Raw genomic sequence first — 23,119 nt, forward strand, 5'->3', positions numbered from 1 at the left:
CCTCACAACGTTGCTGCTACCTAGTTTATGTGGACCTCTTTTGTTCGGAAGTCCACACAGCCTATGTAATGCTTGTACTCTGTCCCTTGTGTGCCTTTTTGGAGAATGTTCAATTTTATTTTTTTAAACCTATGTGCGATGATTTACCATTGAGTTTACTAGTGACTAATAAACTCAATGGTGACTCAATGGTAACTTTTCTATTTCCTGACAGTTCATATTTCTCATCCTTCCCACAGTTAATTGTCTGGATGTATCCAGCTGAGGGGCCTACTGTATCCTGGAAAAAGTTCTTGCAGATAGAAATGGTGGACAACATCCAGCTTCTTTGTGATCCAAGCAACAAAGAAAATCATCTGTAAAAAAAGTAAGTTGTCTTGAGCATTGTTAAGAACATGCTCATTGAGTATTGAGAGAATGTGCATTCTGGCAAAATGCAACGGGGCTGGACACAGGCCGTGGCGGGGAAACAATTCCCAAAAAAAACTGAATGGGAGTGGTTTTTTTTGGTTTTATCTTTTGATTTTCAGATTTATTGATATTTGTAATCTTTGATATGTCTACTACATATATTTTATAGAAATACCTTACAAATTGTGGAGTGCAAGTGTTTTTATGGAAAAAAAATAATTGGCATCTTTCATTTTCACAAATACAAACTTGAAACTTTAAATGCCTTTTTCTCAGCACTTTACTTTTTTTGACACGTTTATAAGAGTGAACTTTAAATTGCCATAACTTGTCAACACAATATCTGATTGGTGGTAAGGAGCATTTTATTCTCTTTCTTAATACGCAAAAAACTCTTATTGAGGGTACTTTTTCTTAGTAAGACATTGGGTTAGTTTCCTTCAACTAGACTGTTAAAATCGGATAAGTAAGCAATCTTAAGTATGAACTTTAAATGAAAAATGAGTATGAAATGTTCATTGGTGTTGCCATTTCACCGCTTTACCATTCATAATTGTTGTAAACTCTGTTCATCACCACAAGCTGTTGTTCCTCCCTAGAGCAAAGAAGTTTGGAAACACCCAACATGGCTGACAGTCAGCAAGGCGTTGGCAGCGGGCGTGCCCGTGGTCGGGGGGCGAGGCCGTGGCCGCGGGCGGGCCTCTGCAGGGCAGCAGCAGGGCCAGCCCCGGAGGCCAGGGGAGACAGCGCCTGCCACGCCCATGCCTAGTGGTGATGCTGAAGCCATGCCTGCCCCAGGGAGGGGCAGAACCAGGGGTGGGGCTTCCCAGGTCCCTGGATCAGGAGGTGGGTGTCTATTGACAGAAATTTTTCAGACTGAAGAGTTACATGTTCAAGAGGTTGTGGAATGCTCGAAGACATTTCCGTTATTTTTTTGGTATATGTAGCCTAAGGTGTGATGAAATAAAAACGACTATTGTTTCTGTCATGAAATGAGTACAAAGGTTACTTTTGAGAGCTTTTTTTCAGGTCCTGTTTCGACCCGAACGTGCAATTTGTGTAAAAGTCGTCGTTGCGGGCAGCAAACAAAACACACTAAATCGTGACGTAATAAACAGGACTCGTTTATGCTACTCTGCATCGGGAGTCCTGTTTATTATGTCACGATTTAGTGTGTTTTGTTTGCTGCCCGCAACGACAACTTTTACACAAATTGCACGTTCGGGTCGAAACAGGCATGACATGACTTGAAAAACAGCTCTCAAAAGTACCTTTTGTACTCATTGCCTGAACTTTGTAAAATTGTTTTGTAAAAACGTTTTGTAAAATTGGTCTCATTTGAAGAGTTGAAGTCCAATTGGAACCAAACTTGGGTCAAAGATGCAACATGGCAACCTTCAAGTGATGATGTCAAAGGTCACATACCAAGGTCAAAGGTGACTCTTTACAGATAATTGTGGAAGCATGGTTCAAGAACCATCTTGTTTTTCTTCTAACAATTTTCAATTTTTCAAATAAACCACAAGTTCATGAAGTTACACTTCCATTTGGTATTCGTTTTCATTTTGTATTGAATATTAAGATGGAAAAACTACTTTTTTTTTGGTCTACTGTAGACATTATCAACCCTCTGAAAATATGAAGCCGACCATGTTAACTTCGCAACGTCAGGCCAATCAGGTCAATCCAGTCAAAACAGTTGTGACAGCAGTTTTATTCATTTTCATTTTATTCATTTTCTCTGAAAATATGCTTTTATTTTGGGTTGTTTTGTGCCTGTGCCCATACTGTATGAAATATATGCCTGAATTATTGTCAGCTGCAAGCAATTTGAGAGTTGTAAACTAATTAACCCTCTGATGCAAGTATGCAAACATACAATCTGTGCCAAGTTGTCCTTTCAGTCAAAGCCAACCAAGTGACTGTTTTCAACAGTTAAGGGCTCCCAGCCTACCAGTACATAAAGCAGGATTGACTGGCTGTGACTGTTTACTTGATCCAGCTATGCTTTGACTGTAGGTGATTGATAAGCCAGCTGTGCCAGCCACTTGCCTGCTTTTGTCGGTTGACTGAATTTGGCTAGTCACAGTGCTTGCTTGAAAAATGATCTAACTGTTGGCGACCAGCCTGTGTAAAAGGCATGACAGGGGAAGAGGATTGATTTGTTTGACTGTCTGTGACTGTTTAGATAGCTAGATGGCTGGAGGGTTAAAAGCATAGATGGAACTTTTTGCGCGATGTCTCATACAAAAGTGATAACTTTTTGTGATGAAAGTGATTGTCTTTTGTATTGCTAGAAAAATTGCAATTTAAAAACAAAATCTGTATTTTGGGGGGTTCAAACTTAAAAAAAACTCAAGCAAATTTACATACATGCTCTAATATGATGTTACGAGACATGAATTCTTTGATCATTCTATAAGTTTAGGGTTCAAAGTGTGACACTTTTGTCCTACCCTTGTTACCTTGGTGCTTTATTTTTCAAGAAATTTGTATTTGTTGGGTAAGTGGTTTGCTATTCATAATCACTCGAGGAGGGTGACTGCATTTAGGAATGTATCCAAATTATCAAATCAAGATGTCAGATGTTATAGGGACAGGATAAAAGTGGACCCCAAATTTATGGAATGACCCTATAGATACAGTATGAGTAAAAAAAACTATACACTTTTATAATTGGCCATAGTTTCATTCTGTAGCAATAAAGATGTTTTCATATGTAGTTTTTAGAGTAACTCTTCCTGCCTCTTTTGGTGACATTTTCACTGGATTAGTTTTTGTGCATGACTGCACAGGAGACAATTAAAGGGGTCGGGTGAAATCTGACTTGCGCCAACTGGTTTATACTTGCACTGTTTAAACTACTTTCTTTGTTGCACAGCTGCTATAAGCATGGAGCAAAGAGCGGCCATGGCCGAGAGTTCAATGACCATCCTCATGCCCCGAGACCAATGCCAGCTGAAGCGCCCCGTACAGCTCAGATGGCAGCGTTGAGCGTGGGCGGGGCCCAGGGTGCTGAGGGAGGGGGAGTCAGTGGCCGCGGCAGACAGACAGAGCTCCGCTACGGAGAACAAAAAGCACCCAGACCCATTGATAAGAGAGGTAGGTCTGGTGCCCTGCAATCCCTTATTGATGTGCCAATATGAATAAATATTCCAATTTCTCATCTAAAAGCTGTCTTTAAAGGTAGGGTAGATCATTTGTCATTAGTGCAGTTTTTCCCACGGCGCCATGAAAATACGCCTTGGGCCTTAGCTCACTGTGTTGGTTGGTAGGTAAGTTTGTTTCTGCATTCAATAAGGGACAATAGCCTAGTCATGTTTTAAATTGCGCCCTAAATCAGCGTCTGGGACAAGAGAATGATTCAGTATCCAGCATTGCTGTTGTTGCACAGGCACCTACCTCACAGCAACAACAGCATTTAAGTTTGAAGTCGTATCTCTCTGTCACAATTGAGTGAGAACACGTGCACAAACTCCATTGTACATTAAAAACCATGCATTTTTCTCATAATCCTCCAGGCAAGAAAGGAAAGCCAGTGGAGGTCTTGACCAACTGTTTCCGCATGAAGGCTGCTGATCAGTGGCTTCTGCACCAGTACAGCGTGGACTTCAGCCCCGTTGTGGACAACCCTAGGGCACGTCATGCCCTGCTACGGGCTCACTCTGAGATCCTAGGCACCCCCATGGCCTTTGATGGGATGATGTTGTTCCTGCTCCGAAGGCTTGATGAGCCGGTGAGTAGATGTAAAATGTCTTTTTAACCCTAACCTTCCCAAATCTTTCAAAATCCTCTGCAAAAAAAATGGAGGATTTTGCAGGATTGAGGCTATATGGCAAAAGTATGTCACTGATTTCGAAAAGAAATTTTCTTAATGGGAGATAAATGCCGGCATGATTTCTAGCGTATTTCTAGGAACCTTTCTCAACCCTCTAAGATCCTCAGCTGTATACTACTGGAAATCAATGCTGCATTATTTGTACCTGCCCCATGTCATGTGAATGTTGCTGGGCTCTACCTTCCTCAAAACTGCATCTGAGAGTGATTGGGCTTTCACTACAGGGTGAGTAAAAAAAAGCATGAAACCCAAATGTTGGGACCATTGTTTATGTTGAAGTGAAGGTCTGCATGTAGCACTTTTAAAATCTAGGATATGAAAGCCCAATTCATAAGCTTTCTTTTAGTACAAGAATCATTCAAATCACTCATGTAATTTTCAAGTTACGGAATTTTAAACACAACCAATGTTTAAAGTTCTGTCCAGGGATCACAAAACGGTATTACAAACGGTAAAGTGTTCCGCTAGCAAAACAAATCACATAGGGATGTGTGTGAATTGTTTTCACTTTACTGAAAGATACGCACACCCTTTTTATGTGATCCGTGGACAGAACTTTAAAACAGTGGTTGTGTTAAAAAAATTGTAACTTGAAAAGTACACAAGTTATTTGAATGATTATCTTTTCTTTCGAAGGTCATTGAAAAGGTTATCGCTTCTCGCATTACAACACACATGGATGATCACAATTTATGGGAACCGCAACAATCTGCATATAGATCTGGATACAGCACTGAAACTACACTGCTCTCAATCAAAAATGATTTTGAAAGTGCTACATGCGGAACTTCACTGAAACAATAGTCCCGACATTTGGGTTTCATTTTTTTGTACTCACACTGTAGAGTTATTTCACATATTTTTCAGAAACAATCAATCTCCACACAAGATGCAAAGTTGTAAAGATGTTATCATGAGATGTACATATATTTTCTATACTTATTTTTGTCTGTTTTGCAAACTCTAGGTGACCAGGTTTCAAACCAAACGCCGTGACTCTGATGACATCATCACTATTACTGTGACTCTCAAGAATGCGCTGCCTCCTACTTCACCAACCTGCATGCAGGTTTACAACATCATCTTCCGCAAGTAGGTTTGCTCTTTTTTTCATCGTTGCTGAAATTAACTCTAAACCCCCGAGGGTCTTTTTGCTGGGAACCATCCTCAATCCTCCAAAATGTTGCACTTATGTTCAAATGTAGGTTACCCTGCGCCTAAATCCTTCAAAATTGTCAGACAAAAAAATGCATTCATCCTCAATCCTCCAAAATCCTCCTCCAAACACCATTCATCCTCAATCCTCCAAAATCCTCATGTTTCTCAAACACCATTCATCCTCAAATTATAGGTTTAGCCCTTCACCGACATTTAAACACTGTATACTCAGTGTGTTACCTCCCGAGTGAAAGTTGGAAAAAATCACTCAGGTGGGACTCGAACCCACAACCTCCTGCTTTCTAGTGCAGACGTTTGAGGTCATGAGTTCGAGTCCCACTCGAGTGATTTTTTCCAACTTTCACTCGGAGGTAACACACTGAGTATACAGTGTTTAGACGTCGGTGAAGGGCAAAACCTATAATTTGATTTATCACCCCGATGCAAAAATTTCACCATTCATCCTCAATCCTCCAAAAACCATCCAGAGGATTTTGGAGGATTAGGGTTAAAGAACACGTAAGACCCAGGGTTTTTATTTAATGGCATACTAAATAATGACCATCCGCGAAAAGCTGAAACAATCAGTCAGAATTGACTTAGAAATCAATCAGAAATGATTATTTGTATTCTCCTTTGTGAAAAATGACAAATTTGATTGACAAATCTCCAAAACTTTGAAGAAAGTTGAGTCTGTGTGGAAAAGTAGGAAAGTAATTAGTTTGCTGTCATTTTAATTTCAGTTTTATGGAAATAATACAATATTTTCAAAATTATCAACAGGTTGTTAACAGTGACAAAGATGCACCTTTTAAATGCCTTCTAAGCTATTGCACAAAATGTTCAAGTGTAAATTTCAGTTCATGGCCTCTTAAAAACAAAGATACAATTTTGAAGTATATTTTTTTAAGGAATTCAGGGAAGCGTAATTCGTGCTCGCAATTTTTTATCACATTGTTACTTTCACTGTTTTAGGATTCTTGGATTGGTCGGTTTTGAGCAGATTGGCCGGAACTATTTCAACCCCAACGCCAAAAGGGAAATCCAGCAACACAAGTAAGTGAAACCATTTAGCTCATGTCGTAAGTTGAACGTAGATGTGAAATATCTGTAGCCATAGGTCAGCATGGCTTTGAGTTTCTTTAAAAATTGTTTGTAGTGGCGGAGATTGTATATAGTAATAGACAGAGCCATGAAGCAGAAATATGGATTGCCATTAAATATGAGAGCCTTTTGTGTGGATTTTGCAAAACATCTTTCATTTTTGCAGGTTTGGTAGTAAAGTGAGGAAATTTGACACTGCACATGTTGGCCTATGTAGACTTGCTATATGTCACCTGCCATATCATAATGAGGAATAAACTCCCCCCCCCCCTTTGACTTTTCAAGTTACGTACATCATGTTAAAGCGTAAATCATTAGCGTTCAAATGATACCAAATTTGTTTCTGTAGCTTAATGTACTCCCAAGATATGCCGCAGGAACTTCATCAGTGTCCCACCAAATTTTACCAACCTCATTTCGAGAAAAAGGGCTTTGAAGAAAGAAATGCACATTGCGCTGCGAACGGCAGTGGAAAACGTTCTTCAGTTTCCAACTTTTGGGGATATTTGTTCCCAACAAAAAGGCAAAGTGTGAATCTTGGATAACTTGGCTTTTCAAAAATAAAAAAAAAAACCAACATTGATTTCAGGAGTTGATTACATTGTTTTGGGGGACATTCCTCATTTTGCCACAGTAGGTCACATATTGTCACTTTGCTCACGAAGTGACAAAAACTTTAAAAATCGACAAAAGTTCATCCAGAAACAATCGCATTTGAAGTTATTTATTTTTTCAAAAGACATTTTCGACTACTTCGCAGTAAAAGAATTTGGAAATGCTTGCATTGTCCCATAGCTTATGATTTGCTCTTTGCTAATTCATAGTTGTTTGTTAAAAATAAATAATTAAATTAAAGGGAATATACATCATTTGCTTTTGCTGTAATTTTCAGAAATGGATGGAATTGGGGGGTTGGAAATATAAAGCAAATATAGTTACACTGACTTTTTGGAGGTTTTGGGTTCGAAAATGCTATAAAAACCAAGAAAAACGATCATTTTCCTGTAGTCTGGTTCCCTGACTCCATATAAGAAGAAACAGAGCAGTTTACATACATTGGGGAATTGTAAGGTCAGGGAACCAGTCTAGCTGGCTCGTACCCGTTCATAGGTTTGTAATCGATTGCAAACAAGTGCAATGGTCAATTGGGGCCAGTATTTGAAAAAAAAGCCAGTTGTTTCCAACGCTGATCGGCCGATCAGCGTTGGAAATTGATACAAAAATACCACTTTTCGTGACATTAACAGTATACCAGGTGCCATAATTTTACAGGATGCTTTAGACTGTCATTTACCAACATCCTATTAAGGTATTTCGCAAAAACTTGGTAGTTTTATTTTTCGATGTTTGCAAATGTTGTATATTCCCTTTAAACAGTAATTCATTAATAAAACTTGTTTACGCTTTGTGAAAACATCAATACTTTGGGTCCCATATTTTCCCCATTACTTTGCACACAGTTTTTGTCACTTCGTGGGAACATGAATCGCGGAGGCTTTACTTATTTGTACTTTTGTCGATGCAACTTTTACGCGTCATACGACAGTTGAGCGCACGCGCATCTGTCCTTTTTCAACAACGTTCGCGCGCACGTGTATGCTCCCATCCTGACGCGTGAAGACCAATGTGTGGTTCCTCCGGCCCTGCCCACGAGGTGACTTTCTGTCACTTTTTGAAAACATTTTACACTTTTTACACTTCGTAAAAACAAAAACACGGATTTCAGGCTTTTTGTCAAATTTTGTTTACAATAAGTAAGAAAGTAAACAATTTTTCGCTTTGAAACTTGGTCAAATTGTTCCTTGAGACAACTATAATAAAAAGGCTAGTAAAACTCAAAATCGAACAGTTATCGATTTTCGAGGTTTTTGTCACTTTGTGAGTAAAGCGACAATATGGCAGATCAAATGTTTACAATGGCAGAAACAAATTAAATTATGCTTACACAGTTTTTAAGACTGTTTTTTTATTGTGGTGATTGTTCCCCTTTCCTTGATGCTCCTTTCTCTCCGTCATTTCTCCCCTCATCCCTTCAGGATCCAGCTCCTGCCAGGTTTCATCACCTCCATCTTGCAGTATGAGCAGGAGGTCCTCCTGATGGCGGACGTCTCTCACAAGATCCTGAGGACGGAGACAGTCTTGGACATGCTGGCTGAGATTGAGCAGACCAAGGGAGCAGGCTGGGCGGATGTGGCCAAGAGAGTACTGGCAGGAGAAATTGTCCTGACCAAGTGAGGAAACAGCATTGTTTGGTTAAGTTTGTTTCAGATCAGGTCTGTTTGGTTGGATTGAGTTAGTTAGGTGCGGTCAATTTCAGATCCATCAGTTCAATTGGGTTAAGTTTGGTACATACAGGGTGAGTCAAAAAAAAGTAAACACCCAAATGTTGGGACTGTTGTTTTCATGAAGTTCTGCATGTAGTACTTTCTAAATCTAGGATATCAAAGCCCAATTCACAAGCTTTCTTTTAGTACAAGAATAATTCAAATTGCTCTCGTACTTTTCAAGTTGCAGATTTTTAAACACAACCAACGCTTTAAAGTTCTGTCCATGGATCACAAACAAGGTGTGCGTTCTTTCACATCCCTATATGTGATTCAGTTTCGTTTTGCTGAAAGAACGCTTACCTTTTTGTGATCCATGGACAGAACTTTAAAACAGTGGTTGTGTTTAAATTTCCCTAACTTGAAAATTGCATGAGTGATTTGAATGATTCTTGTACTCAAAAGAAAGCTTTATATGAATTGGGCTTTCATATCCTAGATTTTGAAAGTGCTACATGCAGAACTTCACTAAAACAATGATCCCGACATTTGGGTTTCTTTTTCTTTTGACTCACCTTGTATATCAGTTCAGTTCACTTGAGTTTTTTTTTTTTTAGTGCGATGTATTCGGTTCTGTTCGGTTCCGTTCTAATCACTTTGGTATGGTTGAGATCGGAATGGTTTGGTTCGGTTCAGTTCGCATCAACTCAGTTGTGTTTGATTTGGTTTGCATTGATTCAGTTCAATTTTGTTTGTTTGAGTATGACCTGGTTGACTTTAGATCATTTCGGTTTAGTTCCGTTTAGTTGAATTGGCTTTGGCTTGATTTGGTTTGGTAGGATTGGGTCGGCCTAGGTTGGGATCAGTTGGGTTGAGATTATCAGTGAATGGATGGTGTTTGGGTTTAGATTAGTTTTGGGTGATATAAGCAACGGCTAAAGGGGGGTGTGGGGGGCGCTCACCCCCCCCCCCCCCCATAAAAAAAACACAGAAAATTTGGCATCCGGAGAAAGCACAGCCATATGAGTTACCACGATTAGCTGAAAGAACATAAAGTCCCTTTTTTCTGTGAAACTTTCAAAAGCAAAACTTTTTTTTTTGCCAGTGGCTGTTTATTGTAAACGTCCCTTAGAAGCGAATAGCGGTAGTTATTGTCTAATGTAGCCATGATATACATTTTGAATGCCCCCCCCCATGGGAAGATAGTGTCACTCCTCCCCCCCCCCCCCCACACTATTTGGTTGTACAGAGGGCGGGTGTCCAGTGGAAAAACCTTGTCTACCTTTATAACCTCAAGCCCCGCCCCACATGCTCCCCCCCCCCCCCACACTAGGATGAGAACCCTGGCTACGGCATTGGATATTAGTGGATTGAGATCAGTTGGGTTGTGATCAGTGGATTGAGAGAAGTTGGGTTTGGATCAAATAGGTCAAGGTCAGGTGGGTTAAGGGCAGTTTGGTTGAGATCAGTTGGGTTGTGATCGGTCAATTGAGATCAGTTGGGTTGAGATCACTTGGGTTTGGATCAGTTGGGTTTGGATCAGTTGGGTTTGGATCAGTTGGTTTGGATCAGTTGGGTTGGATCAGTTGGGTTTGGATCAGTTGGGTTTGGATCAGTTGGGTTTGGATCAGTTGGGTTGAGATTAGTTGGGTTTGGATCAGTTGGTTTGGATCAGTTGGTTTGGATCAGTTGGGTTGGATCAGTTGGGTTTGGATCAGTTGGGTTTGGATCAGTTGGGTTTGGACCAGTTGGGTTTGGATCAGTTGGGTTTGGATCAGTTGGGTTTGGATCAGTTGGGTTTGGATCAGTTGGTTTGGATCAGTTGGGTTTGGATCAGTTGGGTTTGGATCAGTTGGGTTTGGATCAGTTGGGTTTGGATCAGTTGGGTTTGGATCAGTTGGTTTGGATCAGTTGGGTTTGGATCAGTTGGGTTTGGATCAGTTGGTTTGGATCAGTTGGGTTTGGATCAGTTGGTTTGGATCAGTTGGGTTTGGATCAGTTGGGTTTGGATCAGTTGGGTTTGGATCAGTTGGGTTTGGATCAGTTGGGTTTGGATCAGTTGGGTTGAGATTAGTTGGGTTTGGATCAGTTGGTTTGGATCAGTTGGTTTGGATCAGTTGGGTTGGATCAGTTGGGTTTGGATCAGTTGGGTTTGGATCAGTTGGGTTGAGAGAAGTTGGGTTTGGATCAGTTGGGTTTGGATCAGTTGGGTTTGGATCAGTTGGGTTTGGATCAGTTGGTTTGGATCAGTTGGTTTGGATCAGTTGGGTTTGGATCAGTTGGTTTGGATCAGTTGGTTTGGATCAGTTGGGTTTGGATCAGTTGGTTTGGATCAGTTGGTTTGGATCAGTTGGATTGAGATCAGTTGGGTTTGGATCAGTTGGGTTGAGATCAGTTGGGTTTGGATCAGTTGGGTTTGGATCAGTTGGGTTTGGATCAGTTGGGTTTGGATCAGTTGGTTTGGATCAGTTGGTTTGGATCAGTTGGTTTGGATCAGTTGGTTTGGATCAGTTGGGTTTGGATCAGTTGCTTTGGATCAGTTGGGTTTGGATCAGTTGGGTTTGGATCAGTTGGTTTGGTTCAGTTGGGTTTGGATCAGTTGGTTTGGATCAGTTGGGTTGAGATCAGTTGATCAGGCATGCAACTTTTCCTCGGATCAGCTGATTTTTTTTTCACTAGAAAAACACTGTACACAGTCTTGGAAAGATTTCAATTTCCTCTTTTTTGTGTGACTTCCCAGTTGCATGCTTGGTTGATAAGATCAGTGGACCGAGAGAGGTTGGGGTTGGATAAAAAAGTAACCAAATAAATTCTGGATGGCTGTCATTCAGGTACAACAACAAGACCTACCGAGTGGACGACATCGACTTTAATATCGATCCCATGAACACATTCGACAAGTTGGATGGCACTAAAATAACCTACGCCCAGTACTACCGGGATGCGTACGGGCTAAATATCAGTGATCTAGGACAGCCACTGCTGGTCAGCAATCCAAAGAAAAGGGTGAGTTATTTCAGATCTTATTGAAAGGGCATTATATAACACCCAAGTAAATCCTTGTCATTTGATTGGAGGATTGTAGGTCAAGGGGCATTCAATAAACAAACCATTGCACGGCCTATGTCAAAACCATTCATTTTTGGTTCCATTCACCCTGCATTTTTGTCCCATCTCTTGATCTATTGCACGCTGCGCGCACTCTACGACTTGCAGCGGCCCGACACTATACAATATTTGCGCTATTGAAACCATTATCATGCATAAAGGCAGTACAAAACTTGCCTTTGAAGTTGATGCAGTTGCATAGATGGTTTTTTTTGCATAGGATTAAGAAATAACAATGTTAATTTTCATTATGGTCAATGATTTGACTTTTAAACTTCTGTTAGCCTCAACCAAGCTGAAAAAAAAGTAGTGGATATGTTGCACTTTTGTTTGTTCTTAAAGTCTTATCCTCCAATCGAATGACAAAGATCTCATTGGTTGTTATGCAAAACAAATAATGAATGTCTTGCATTCGTGCAATTGTCAGAATATTTTCATTCATTGAAAGATGGAGTGTTCCATTCAACTCAGCTTCGCCTCGTTGAATAGAACATTAAATCTGTCACTGTCCTAATTATCTTCACTATTAGGCATGCGTAATACAACTCATGTATCTGTATTTCATAGAGTCCAAATTTCACACAACACTCGCCCATCAACCACAAAGTAAGGACCAGGAGCCAGTCCATAATCACAGGCAGATTTATTTGTGTTTTTTTATTGTAATAGGATCAGCGCCGGGGAATGATTGATCACATCCACCTGATCCCTGAGCTGTGTACCCTGACGGGGCTCAGCGAAGCTATGCGCAGTGATTTCCACGTCATGAAGGACCTGTCTGTGTACACTCGCATCACGCCCAACGTCCGCATGAAAGAGCTGACCAACTTCATCGGCAGCTTTCCCAGGTCAGTAAGGTTTATTTTTTCTTACATCTGGAAAAATTTTGTTAAATAACAATTGATGGTAATCTACATTCAGCCAAACTTTTGTGCACCATTTTAACAGTAAGCCAGCACTTTACACAAAAATAATCTGCCCAGCGTGTGTGTGTATTTATTTTGACTCAGTGACATCCAGTGATGTAGAACTGGGGCCCAGGACTCGGATTCAAGTCTGTCTCGAGTCGCAATTTTGTTGACTCTGACTCGACTCAAGTCACATAGGCAAAAGACTTGGGCTTGGATTCAGACTCGGCCATCATGACTCCGATATGACACTATGACTTGTGACTCGTGAGCAGTGAATATATTTATTTACACCAAAAACAAACCAATTAAACATATTTCTTTTTTCCCCCAAAGTAACATTTCAGTAACACTAAAGAACGTTAAGCACATGAAATGTACCACACCTCACTCCAGGTGGTGTTGCAAATGATGAAAGTTTGTCATTAAATGCACCCCTCCCTGCAACATCTCATATATTACATGTACATATCACTTTAAGTGAGTCCATTCACATCCATCCATCATCCATCTGTTTATAGTCCGCCCCCCAATTGGGGGGTTAGACTCCATGGTGATCATGTCTACTTGACCCAATCGCTTTCTTCCACCCCATTGATCCATAGATATTTCATCCATTTTATATAAATGTTACTCAGACTCGAACTAGAATCAAATGACTCGTTGCTTGGACTTGGATTTGGACTCGGCCACGACCCAATGGACCGATCCAGTTAGCCCCTCCCACTGCGCACGTGGGCAAATTAACACGTGCTCCTCTCCAATGCCACGCTGCATTTTCCTTCCGCGCGCATCATACGCGCGTGCACGCATGTCAGACTTTTGTGCACGCACGTCGGACATAAATCATGGCTGTGATTGGTCAAAATACAATGGGGCGGTGCTTACTGGATCGGTCCATTGACTTGAGACTCCGACTCGGACTCGACCCTCAAGTGACTCAACCACAACACTGGTGACATGAAACATAATAATGTGTATGCTTTACAGAGTGGACTTTTAATATTAGGTTTTGCCCTTCACCGATGTATAAACACTGTATTCTCAGTGCATAGACTGGACCTTTGCTGGTAATTGAAAACATAGCTTGTCAATGGCAAAACTGAATGCCACAATCCCAAAATATTTGATTCGGGCCCAGGCTGACCTAGAAAATAATGATTTGTGACCTATGTTCTTTAAACCTTCTTTCAGGAATCAAGAGGCGAGTACTTACCTGCAAAAGTGGCAGGTGAGCTTTGAAGCTCAGCCAGTCAGGATCAACGCTCGCATCATGGATCGGGAGAAAATCCTCACCGGTCACCAGGGAAAGAATGTGAGTCTGACAAAGAGATTGGGATGTCGAGCTGAAGACCAGTTTATAAGTTACATGTAGTTTTAGTGAATGCGAAGTGAATTTGACAACATGAAACATTTGTCGTGAAATTGGCTAGAAAGGTTTGTTGGATACTTTCTATTTCCTTTTTTTTTTCTTTGGAGCAACAAAATTGTTCATAATAAAGAAGGGTGCCTAAAAACTAACCTTTTGAAGTTTCAGCTTAGCATTTTCGTTGGAATAATTTCTCAGGATATTTGATACTGGTCCTTTCTTCACTTTGAGCAAGGTTTATACTGACATTAATTCAGTAGAAACTTTTTTGGGTAATTGAAAACAATCCTCATAGTATTTGAAAAGAAAAAGAACAGGCATTGGAATAATGAGATTTGTGAAATCAGTACTATGTTTCGTTTGCTTATAAATGATCATTGTCAGCACTTCTTAATTGGAACTAGTACCTGAAATCCCCAAAAATTTCATGTTTTGGATTGCTTACTTAGCCTATTTCAAACATCTGGTTGAAAGGAAACCAACCTAATGTCTTACCATTCCCGAGAAAAGAGGAAAAATCCCCGGTTGTTTACATCGCACACGACGGTGTACTTGCATTTGTCTCAAAAGTAACCTTCTGAATTATCATTGAAATGCTTACTTGGATTAAAGATTGTACTGGTACTAAACAATCTGTAAAATTGTTTTGTCTGGCTTGCTGTCATTTAGAAGAAATCAAGAAATGTAGGTGGTTTCCAAGGATCAGTCGATTGACTGATTTTTGGAAAATAAAGAGATCTGTTGACGAAATGGTGTTTCATTATCAAAAGGTTGTTCATGGTTTTTCACTGTTTTCTCGCAAAGTGTAATATCCACAGCCGAAACTTCAACAGCTTAAATTTTGGATATTCTTTTTTGGAATGTTGAACAAAATGCATGAAAAGAAAATAATCCTATATGCCTTTAAACACCAACAGGAGATTTCCTTGGGTGAGAATGCAGAGTGGAGCAGAGATCTGCGGAAGGATCTGCTGAGCTGTATTGGTCTGCACAACTGGCTGTTGATCTACACAGCGCGTGATAGCAAGAACGCCATGGAATTCCTGAACGCTTTCAACACCGTGGCGCCGCGTTTGGGAATGGAAACCAGACCACCCTTAATGTAAGGCTGTTTACAAGATTGTTAGTCGAGTTATTTGAGTCGAGTCCAACTCCAGGTGTTGAGGCAGTTGGGTCGAGTCTGAGTCTAAGTCTAAAAGCAATTGGGTCAAGTCTGAATCCGAGTTTAGAAGCAGTTAGGTGGAGTCTGAGTCCAAGTTTGGAAGCAATTGGATCGAGTGTGAATCCTAGTTTGGAAGCAATTCTGTTGACTCTGTGTCCAAGTTTGGAAGCAGTTGGGTCGAGTCTAAGTCTTAGTTTAAAAGCAATTAGGTCGAGTCTGAGTCCAAGTTTGGAAGAAGTTGGGTTAAGTCTGAGTCCTAGTTTTGATGCAATTGGGTCGAGTCTGAGTCCTAGTTTTGAAGCAGTTGGGTTGAGTCTGAGTCCCAGTTTGGAAGCAATTGGGTCAAGTCTGAGTCCAAGTTTGGACGCAATTGGGTCAAGTCTGAGTCCAAGTTTGGACGCAATTGGGTGGATTCTGAGCCCAAGTTTGGAAGCAATTGGGTTGAGTCTGGATTCAGGTTTGGAAGCAATTGGGTGGAGTCTTTGTCTGAGTCGCAGGTCGCTAACAACTGCACTGTGGAGAGCAGTGAAGCATGACCGAATCTGCCTGCTTGCCATGAGCTTAACCACACCAAAACATTGTGCAGGGATTTGAAGTGTTTCTGTACTCCACAGAAGATTGCCTCAACAGATTTTGAAGTGTGGATGCCAACTCAATTGGCTAAAGTGGTTTAGCCAAACTTGAAGGTTTTTGAAGTGCGGAATTTATTTGCTTTCCTTTTTCTCTCCTTTCCTTTTTTTGGTATTCTTTAGATGTGAGTTACGTGATGACCGAACCGAAAGCTTTATCCGTGTTATCCGACAGAACTTGAGTCTTCAGACACAGATGGTGAGTGTGATTGATTGCTGCCTTCTCAATTATGACTTGAAAGCCTGTATTCTCATCAAACGTCGTTGGAAGCGATTCTAACTCAGGCGATTCACAATACAATGCACCACCAAGAGTTTGCCACAGAGAGTTCATTTTTTGCAGTGCATTGTTGGAGATAGTCGACAAATTCACAGTGTGGGACATTTGAAATTGTTAGTTTTTCCGGTCAGTAGTTACGTAAGCACATGATTCAAGGATCTGTTTGCCCTTTTCTTTTTATCAATATGGTGGTTTTTTTTGTAAGGCGGCAGAACGCTATGCCCCAATCTATAACATATCAGCTCAAGCTGTTGACTCATTCAAATGGGCCATGTTTTGTCGACCGTAAAAAATGGACTTTCCATGGCAACTCTTCGTGACGCACTGCATTGTGAATCGCCCGAATTGCCTTACTTTCACAAAACCTAATAAGCACTTTTACCAGCAGTATTCAGAATTGTGTTCATATTTTTGTTCCACCGTTACGCAGGTTGTGTGTATCCTACCAACTATTCGTAAGGATCGCTACGACGCCATCAAGAAGTTCTGCTGTCTAGAGGCCCCGGTACCCAGCCAGTGCATTGTGGGTCGCACTATCAACAAGAAACAGACCGTCATGTCCGTAGCTACCAAGATTGCTATGCAAATTAACTGCAAGATGGGCGGAGAGTTGTGGACAGTTTTAATTCCAGTAAGTTGTGCAATGCTATTCAATCTCATGAATATGTATGAGTTGTACACTTGTTCTTCTTTTTTAACATTTTTTTAAACATAACATTCCAAACAAGTTTTTTCCCTAAATACATCAATGTTGGCAGTTGTGATGTTTGTATCCAAATGAGAAATTGTTGGCTAACGTTGGCAAACATTTTCATTGTTAACGGCAGGCTTAGACGTGAGTCAATGCCATCTTAACCCGTTAGTCCCTGTACCACCCCAAAGCACCCTACCTGTTAACTACTTATAATGCCCAAAACCACCTCAGCACTTTGCAGTAAATACAGTGTATTGCATGTAAAAATAAGTGTATAACAATGTTGTGTGTTATTACTTAAAGTGCAGTAGATAAATTTGGTGTCTGGTTCTCAGACTGCGGCCTTACTATCGTTGCATAAAAAATTAATCAGTGACCAGTCTAATTTCTGGGACACACTAGGGTTTTGTAACTGAGTCACAAAAAAAGGTTCCAATTTTTAAAGGGGCTGCAGAGAAACCTTTAAAACATGCATGACCATTAATTCAAGTAGAAACTTGCAAAAACAATTTTAAAAAGTGCTCCCAAATTCATCCGTGTTGGCCATTTGTGAGAAACTGCTTCATTGTTAGCAACCGAGTTGTGAAGATATCATGTATACATGTAGTATGCTCTGTCTCCTGACGACGGGCAGAGCATACTGTCCAAAACGTTGAGTTTCTCCGCGGTTCTTTTCAGAACCTCACACACTCATAAAAGAGATTGGTCACATACATGTAGTGCTACCGTAAATCTTTATCTTAATGTGAACATTGGTCAATCTACACAGCCAAATAACGAGCTGGAGATTCCTTTACATTTTATGTAAATGTTTCACTTTTTGTAAGTTCGTTGCTTTGTGCAGATAGTTTTACATGCACCCTATTACAGTTTTTGAGTTTATTCATAATGTGGGGGGGGGGGGGGCTGTTTGGTCAGCTGTGGTGATTTGGTGAAGAACAACACAGCGAACACCCAGGATTCGGATCTCTATGTGATGTTTATTTCAGCCACTGAAAGTTGGTGTGCAGCGGACAGGCCAACAGCGGAGGCGATGGCAACGTGAGGAATCAAAATAAAAAGAAAGAGAAAACAAAATAAATCAAGTATTCCCTGAATGTTAACTTAAGACAAAATTTATACATGTATAGTTTGAAAATCATCAGACGAGAACTTTGATGCAAGATAACGACAGATTAAATTTAGGAACCGTCGGGAAATTAATTACCCTGGTCAGTTTTCCTACTGGAATTTAATGAAAGCCTAATTTAGTTACCGTATATGGACTTACTTACTGACTGCAATGACAAAGAGTTTACTCTGGTTGTCACTTGAGTCATTAATTAACATGTAAATTGAAATAAAGACTGTGAATCAATATTTCACAAGTACTCTCGGATTACTCTCTAATTACTGTGTTACCTTAGAGATAAAATCCAGCTTAATTAAAGTCCACATATTCTACACAAATCCAAGTTCCAATCATACTTATAAGTAGGGAACTCACATTATAAATTCCCCAAGTACATGTTTGTTTACATGTGATAAATCTTCGTACATGTGCATTTACATGTACAATTTCATGTGACTAAAAGAACAGAAAAGCTTGTTTATATGTGTCAAGTCAAAATGAATAAACCTTAGTACTAACTTCACTGAAGATCCATATGATTTCAACAACTTTAATACAAGAATAACAACGATAGTTTTCAGTCATGGCATCGTCAATTTGGGCATGAGATACATGTACATGTATACGAACTATTCTGAACGTACCGCAAGAGGGCCTCCATTTGTTCATCGATCGAAAAGTTACAGAAAAGTTTGACCTAAATTACCCATTTAAATATCCCTTTAAACGTTACCAAAGTTGTCCCACAATTGCTATATTCCCCCAAAAGTATGATTATCTAAATTAAATGGAATTTGCAGTTAACAAAATAGAGAAATTTACCTGAAAGTTGGTGTGCAGCGGACAGGCCAACAGCGGAGGCGATGGCAACGTGAGGAATGCCAAGGCCGCCGCAAGGTGGCGCTGTTGCCGCACACCGGTAAACTTACAAGTGCATCGTAACTTACAAGTACGTCCGACATCCCTCACAATCTTCCCTTGCTAAGAGGTCGTCGCCCTCGACGACAAGTATGTGGCCTTCTAAGACTGAAACTATATAACTACTTAACAATGATTTAAATGCATGCAAACAATCATCAACAATCAAAACATCATAAACAACAGCTTTTGATTGACTTCCTATATAAAGTGGAACTCTTGTTAAACATGAAACAATGAAGTCAAATAAATGTCAAAATTTGACAGGATTGGCTTACCGGGACTCATAGGGCACTGGGGGTTCCCTTGCTAAGTGTGATGCACATACAAGTAGTTTTGTGTGTCAACTGTCTAGAACATGGTTGAAATGGAAAAACATCTCAGAAATTAGTCCCCAGATTCATCAGTGTCTATTGTGTCCTCTGGAGCAACCATATGCTTGACTCGGTTAAGTAATCTGACTACATTTGAGAATTGGAACCTATTAGGTGGCTTGCCTTTGGTCGAACGCTTGGAGCGCCTGACGCCTCCCGTGGAGTGATCTGGCTCGGTGGGTTCCTCAGTAGAGACCCCTAGTAGGTGAGCTTCATCCGTCCTCCCCGCGAGGGAGCTGGCACCACTTGTGGAGCCGGGATCTTCAACTGGTTCTCTGGTAGAGCTCTTGCCTCCTGTGGGTGCTGTCTGGTTCTCTGGTCCGGTCTGGGGTGGCTCGGAGTCACTGGCTGATACCGCTGGTACTTCAGTAATGGGGTGGGTGGCTGCTTCACACCCAGTACTGAGCTGCCTTGCTTTCTCCTGCGAGCTCTGGTCGTCCACCCTGGGGACCCAGGTGAGTAACTTACCCCACTCAGCTGAATCACTGGTGGGTGAAGTAGAGGGGGACGTCTCGTCTGAAGTAGAGGGGGAAGTAGTCTCGTCAACCGCCACCATCTTGGGTTCGGGGAGATCCCAAGGACAATGCTTGATTTCACAACGATGCAGAATCTTACGCTGGCCACGAGGGTTCTGGACAATGTACACCGGCTGACCCTCATACGGTCGCTCTACGACCATGTATAGCTCTGGCTCCCAATAATCTTGGATCTTGGACCGTCCCCGATGCGAGCGATCTCGTACCAAGACATACTCCCCTGTGTTAATCGGTCTCTCATACACAACTTGGTCATGCAACGTACGCCTGGCTTCTGCTCCTTTATCCTGGTTGCTGACTGCCAACCGCCTGGCCCTCTCTAGCCCTTCCTGGTGCTTTTTGACGTAGACGTCTTGAGTCGCGCCACCAATCTGGTCATGATCAACACTCAAGAGAAGATGCTGGGGCAACCGCGCCGTCCTCCCAAACAGGAGGAAGAAAGGTTCATAGCCAGTTGTTGCATGTTTGCTGTTGTTGTACGCCATAACAAGCAGAGGAAGTTGTTCGGTCCATCTTGACTTTTTGGAGGAGGGCAAGGTTACGAGGAGGTTGTGGAGAGTGCGATTAAATCGCTCACACATCCCGTTCCCTTGGGGGTGATAAGGGGTAGTGTGGGAGCGACCTATTCCATACAATTGACAAAGTTCAGTGATGACTTGTGCCTCAAAACACCGCCCATTTATCGGAGTGTAATCTCAAAGGGGCTCCGAAGGGTGTGATGACATACTTTATCAATGCCTTGGCCACGGTGTGTGCTTTCTGATCCTTGGTAGGTATAGCCCAAACAAACCTGGTGAATATGTCTGTGAAGACGAGGACGTTCTCATAGCCATCAGAGGATGCCTCCAACACAGTGAAGTCCATCGCCACGACTTCCAAGGGCGCTGTAGCTCGGAGGGTCCCTAATGGTGGACGGGTTTGCCTGACAGGTTTCTTCCCAACCGCACATCGTTCACACTGCTGGCACCAGGTGCGCACTGAGACCTCCATTCGCAGCCAAAAGAACAATGGCTGAACCAGACGCAGTGTCCTTCTCGCTCCAAAATGCCCGCAGTCATCATGGAAAGATCTCAGCACTGTGTCTATCAGAGCAGCTGGGGTGACAAGCCTCTCGACACTTCCTCCCTCAGGACGTACTCCACGACGGAAGAGGACACCCTGCTTCAAGTGGAGTTGACCCCAGTGCTTCAGAAGCAACATCACATCCCTTGGGTCTTCCTCTCTCTCAGCCCGGGAGGGTCTCCTCCCTCTTTCCACATACAACAGAATGCGCCGGAGAAGGACATCTTCTTCCTGAAGCTTCCGGAGGTCTTCTGGTTTGTATCCAGGAAGACACTGACTTCCTTCTTCACTGGTAACTCGAATTTGGTGTGCTAGATTTGGGGGCATCTCTGTCGCAGCCCCGACATCACCACCTGAGTAGGCTCGTATGGCTTGTGATGATAGCTCAGTGACCTGGTCATCTGGAACTTCTGAAGAACTCCGTTTCAACCTAGACAGGGCATCTGGGGCTTGGTTCTTCTTGCCTGGTCGATACTCTAACTGGAAGTCAAAAGCTGCTAGCTGTTGCACCCATCGGAGCTCGGTACAGCTAAGATTAGCAGAGTCCAAGAACTTCAGAGGGTTGTGATCAGTATAGACAGTGCTTTTGTTCCCCATAAGGTAGTCTCTGAAAGCTTGGCACACTGCCCACCGGACACCCAGCAGTTCCAACTTGAAGGCGGAGTAGTTTTTGTCATTCCTTTCGGCTGGCCGGAGTGATCTAGAAGCGTAGGCAATGACTCGTCTGGACCCATCATCCTGCTGCTGTGAAAGTATTGCCCCCAGACCTAGTGAGCTAGCATCTGTTTCAACGATGAAGGGACGACTGAAGTCTGCAAAGGTAAGTATGGGTGCTTGAAGGAGTGATGACTTTAGGGACGAAAAAGCCTTCGACGCTTCATCGCCAAGATTCAATTTTTTGCAACCAGCCCGATTCTTTTCCCTGGTGTTCAAACCCCTAAGGTGAGACAGTAAGGGTGCCGCTATACTGGAATAGCCCTGGATGAACTTACGAAAGTACCCGGTGAACCCCAGAAAGCTTCTGAGCTCAGTCACAGTTGTCGGCTCTGGCCAGTCCTGTACAACGGAGACCTTATCAGGATCCGGCCTAATACCTTCATCTGCCACGACCAGGTGCCAGAGATATTTGACCTCCTTCTTGAAAAAACTGCACTTCTGGGGTTTGACTTTCAACCCATAGTGGCGCAGCCTGGCGAATACTGTCTCCAGGTGTATGATATGCTCGTCGAAAGTAGTCGAGAACACTATTATATCGTCTAGGTAGATGAGAACAGACTCCAATGCTTGGTCTCCCAGACATCTCTGCATCAGCCGTTGGAACGTTGCAGGACTGTTGCAAAGACCAAAAGGCATTCTTGTGTACTCGAACAAGCCAAAGGGGGTTGTGAAGGCCGTCTTTTCAATGTCTCGCTCCTCCATTGCCACCTGATGGTAACCTGAAGCAAGATCGAGCACACTCAGGAATTTAGCCCCGCCCAGCGTCTGCAGGGTCTCATCAATCCTCGGGAGTGGGAAGGAGTTCTTCACGGTGACAGTATTCAACTGACGATAGTCGACGCAGAGTCTTATTGACTGATCCTTCTTCCGCACAACCACTATTGGAGCGGACCAAGGACTGGAACTCTCACGAACAATGCCAGCCTCCATCAATTTCTGTATATGAGCCCGTACTTCTTGATATTGGGAAGGAGGAAGTGATCGGTAGCGTTGATGGATCGGGGGAGCATCCCCTGTCTCTATTCGGTGTCGAACAGCATCTGTGTACCCTAAGTCTCCCTCCCCTCTGGCGAACACATCATCAAATCTATACAGAAGGGTACGAAATTTGTTGAGTTGCTGCCCCGTCAATTCTGCATCAATCTTTACTTCAGTTGTTGGCGGGTCTGAGTTGGATTGCCTACATGCTGGGGTGGCATCGTGGCAGACGGGACTCATTGGGGTCTCTCCAGATTTGTTCATCGGGACCTCCTCTACAACGTCTCCATGATAAAGGGTACCCAAACAACTGCGTTCTGGCAGAAGAACATCTTGCTCACTGTCATTCATCAGCACCACAGCCAGTTTTCCCAAGGAAACAGTCACCAATCCTCTCACCACCTGAACACCCCGCGGGAGGTTGGTACCTTCAAACGGTTCGAGAACTGCTTTGTAGTCAACATCTCCTGGTGCTCTCCGTGCGGACGCCTCTGCAAC

At 42.2% G+C, this 23,119-nt stretch overlaps 1 protein-coding gene across 2 annotated transcripts in view; it reads left to right on the top strand.

Moving 5' to 3' along the window:
- The window catches only part of LOC119719223 (piwi-like protein 1), a 33,554-nt gene that overhangs the window by 2,386 nt on the left and 8,049 nt on the right, over positions 1 to 23,119 (top strand). The window contains exons 1-11 of one of the 2 annotated variants that reach the window (XM_038188596.1): positions 3,349 to 3,513; positions 3,933 to 4,147; positions 5,217 to 5,341; positions 6,383 to 6,463; positions 8,548 to 8,742; positions 11,607 to 11,781; positions 12,553 to 12,731; positions 13,986 to 14,106; positions 15,078 to 15,262; positions 16,075 to 16,150; positions 16,662 to 16,862. In XM_038188596.1, the coding sequence (XP_038044524.1) occupies positions 3,363 to 3,513; positions 3,933 to 4,147; positions 5,217 to 5,341; positions 6,383 to 6,463; positions 8,548 to 8,742; positions 11,607 to 11,781; positions 12,553 to 12,731; positions 13,986 to 14,106; positions 15,078 to 15,262; positions 16,075 to 16,150; positions 16,662 to 16,862 (1,704 nt within the window). In that variant the 5' untranslated portion in view covers positions 3,349 to 3,362. Of the gene's footprint in view, positions 1 to 3,348; positions 3,514 to 3,932; positions 4,148 to 5,216; positions 5,342 to 6,382; positions 6,464 to 8,547; positions 8,743 to 11,606; positions 11,782 to 12,552; positions 12,732 to 13,985; positions 14,107 to 15,077; positions 15,263 to 16,074; positions 16,151 to 16,661; positions 16,863 to 23,119 lie in introns of those variants that run through there. The other variant, XM_038188597.1, reaches the window with a different exon arrangement.

Source organism: Patiria miniata, unplaced genomic scaffold (assembly GCF_015706575.1).
Source record: "Patiria miniata isolate m_02_andy unplaced genomic scaffold, ASM1570657v1 HiC_scaffold_8, whole genome shotgun sequence".
NCBI lineage: Eukaryota > Metazoa > Echinodermata > Asteroidea > Valvatida > Asterinidae > Patiria > Patiria miniata.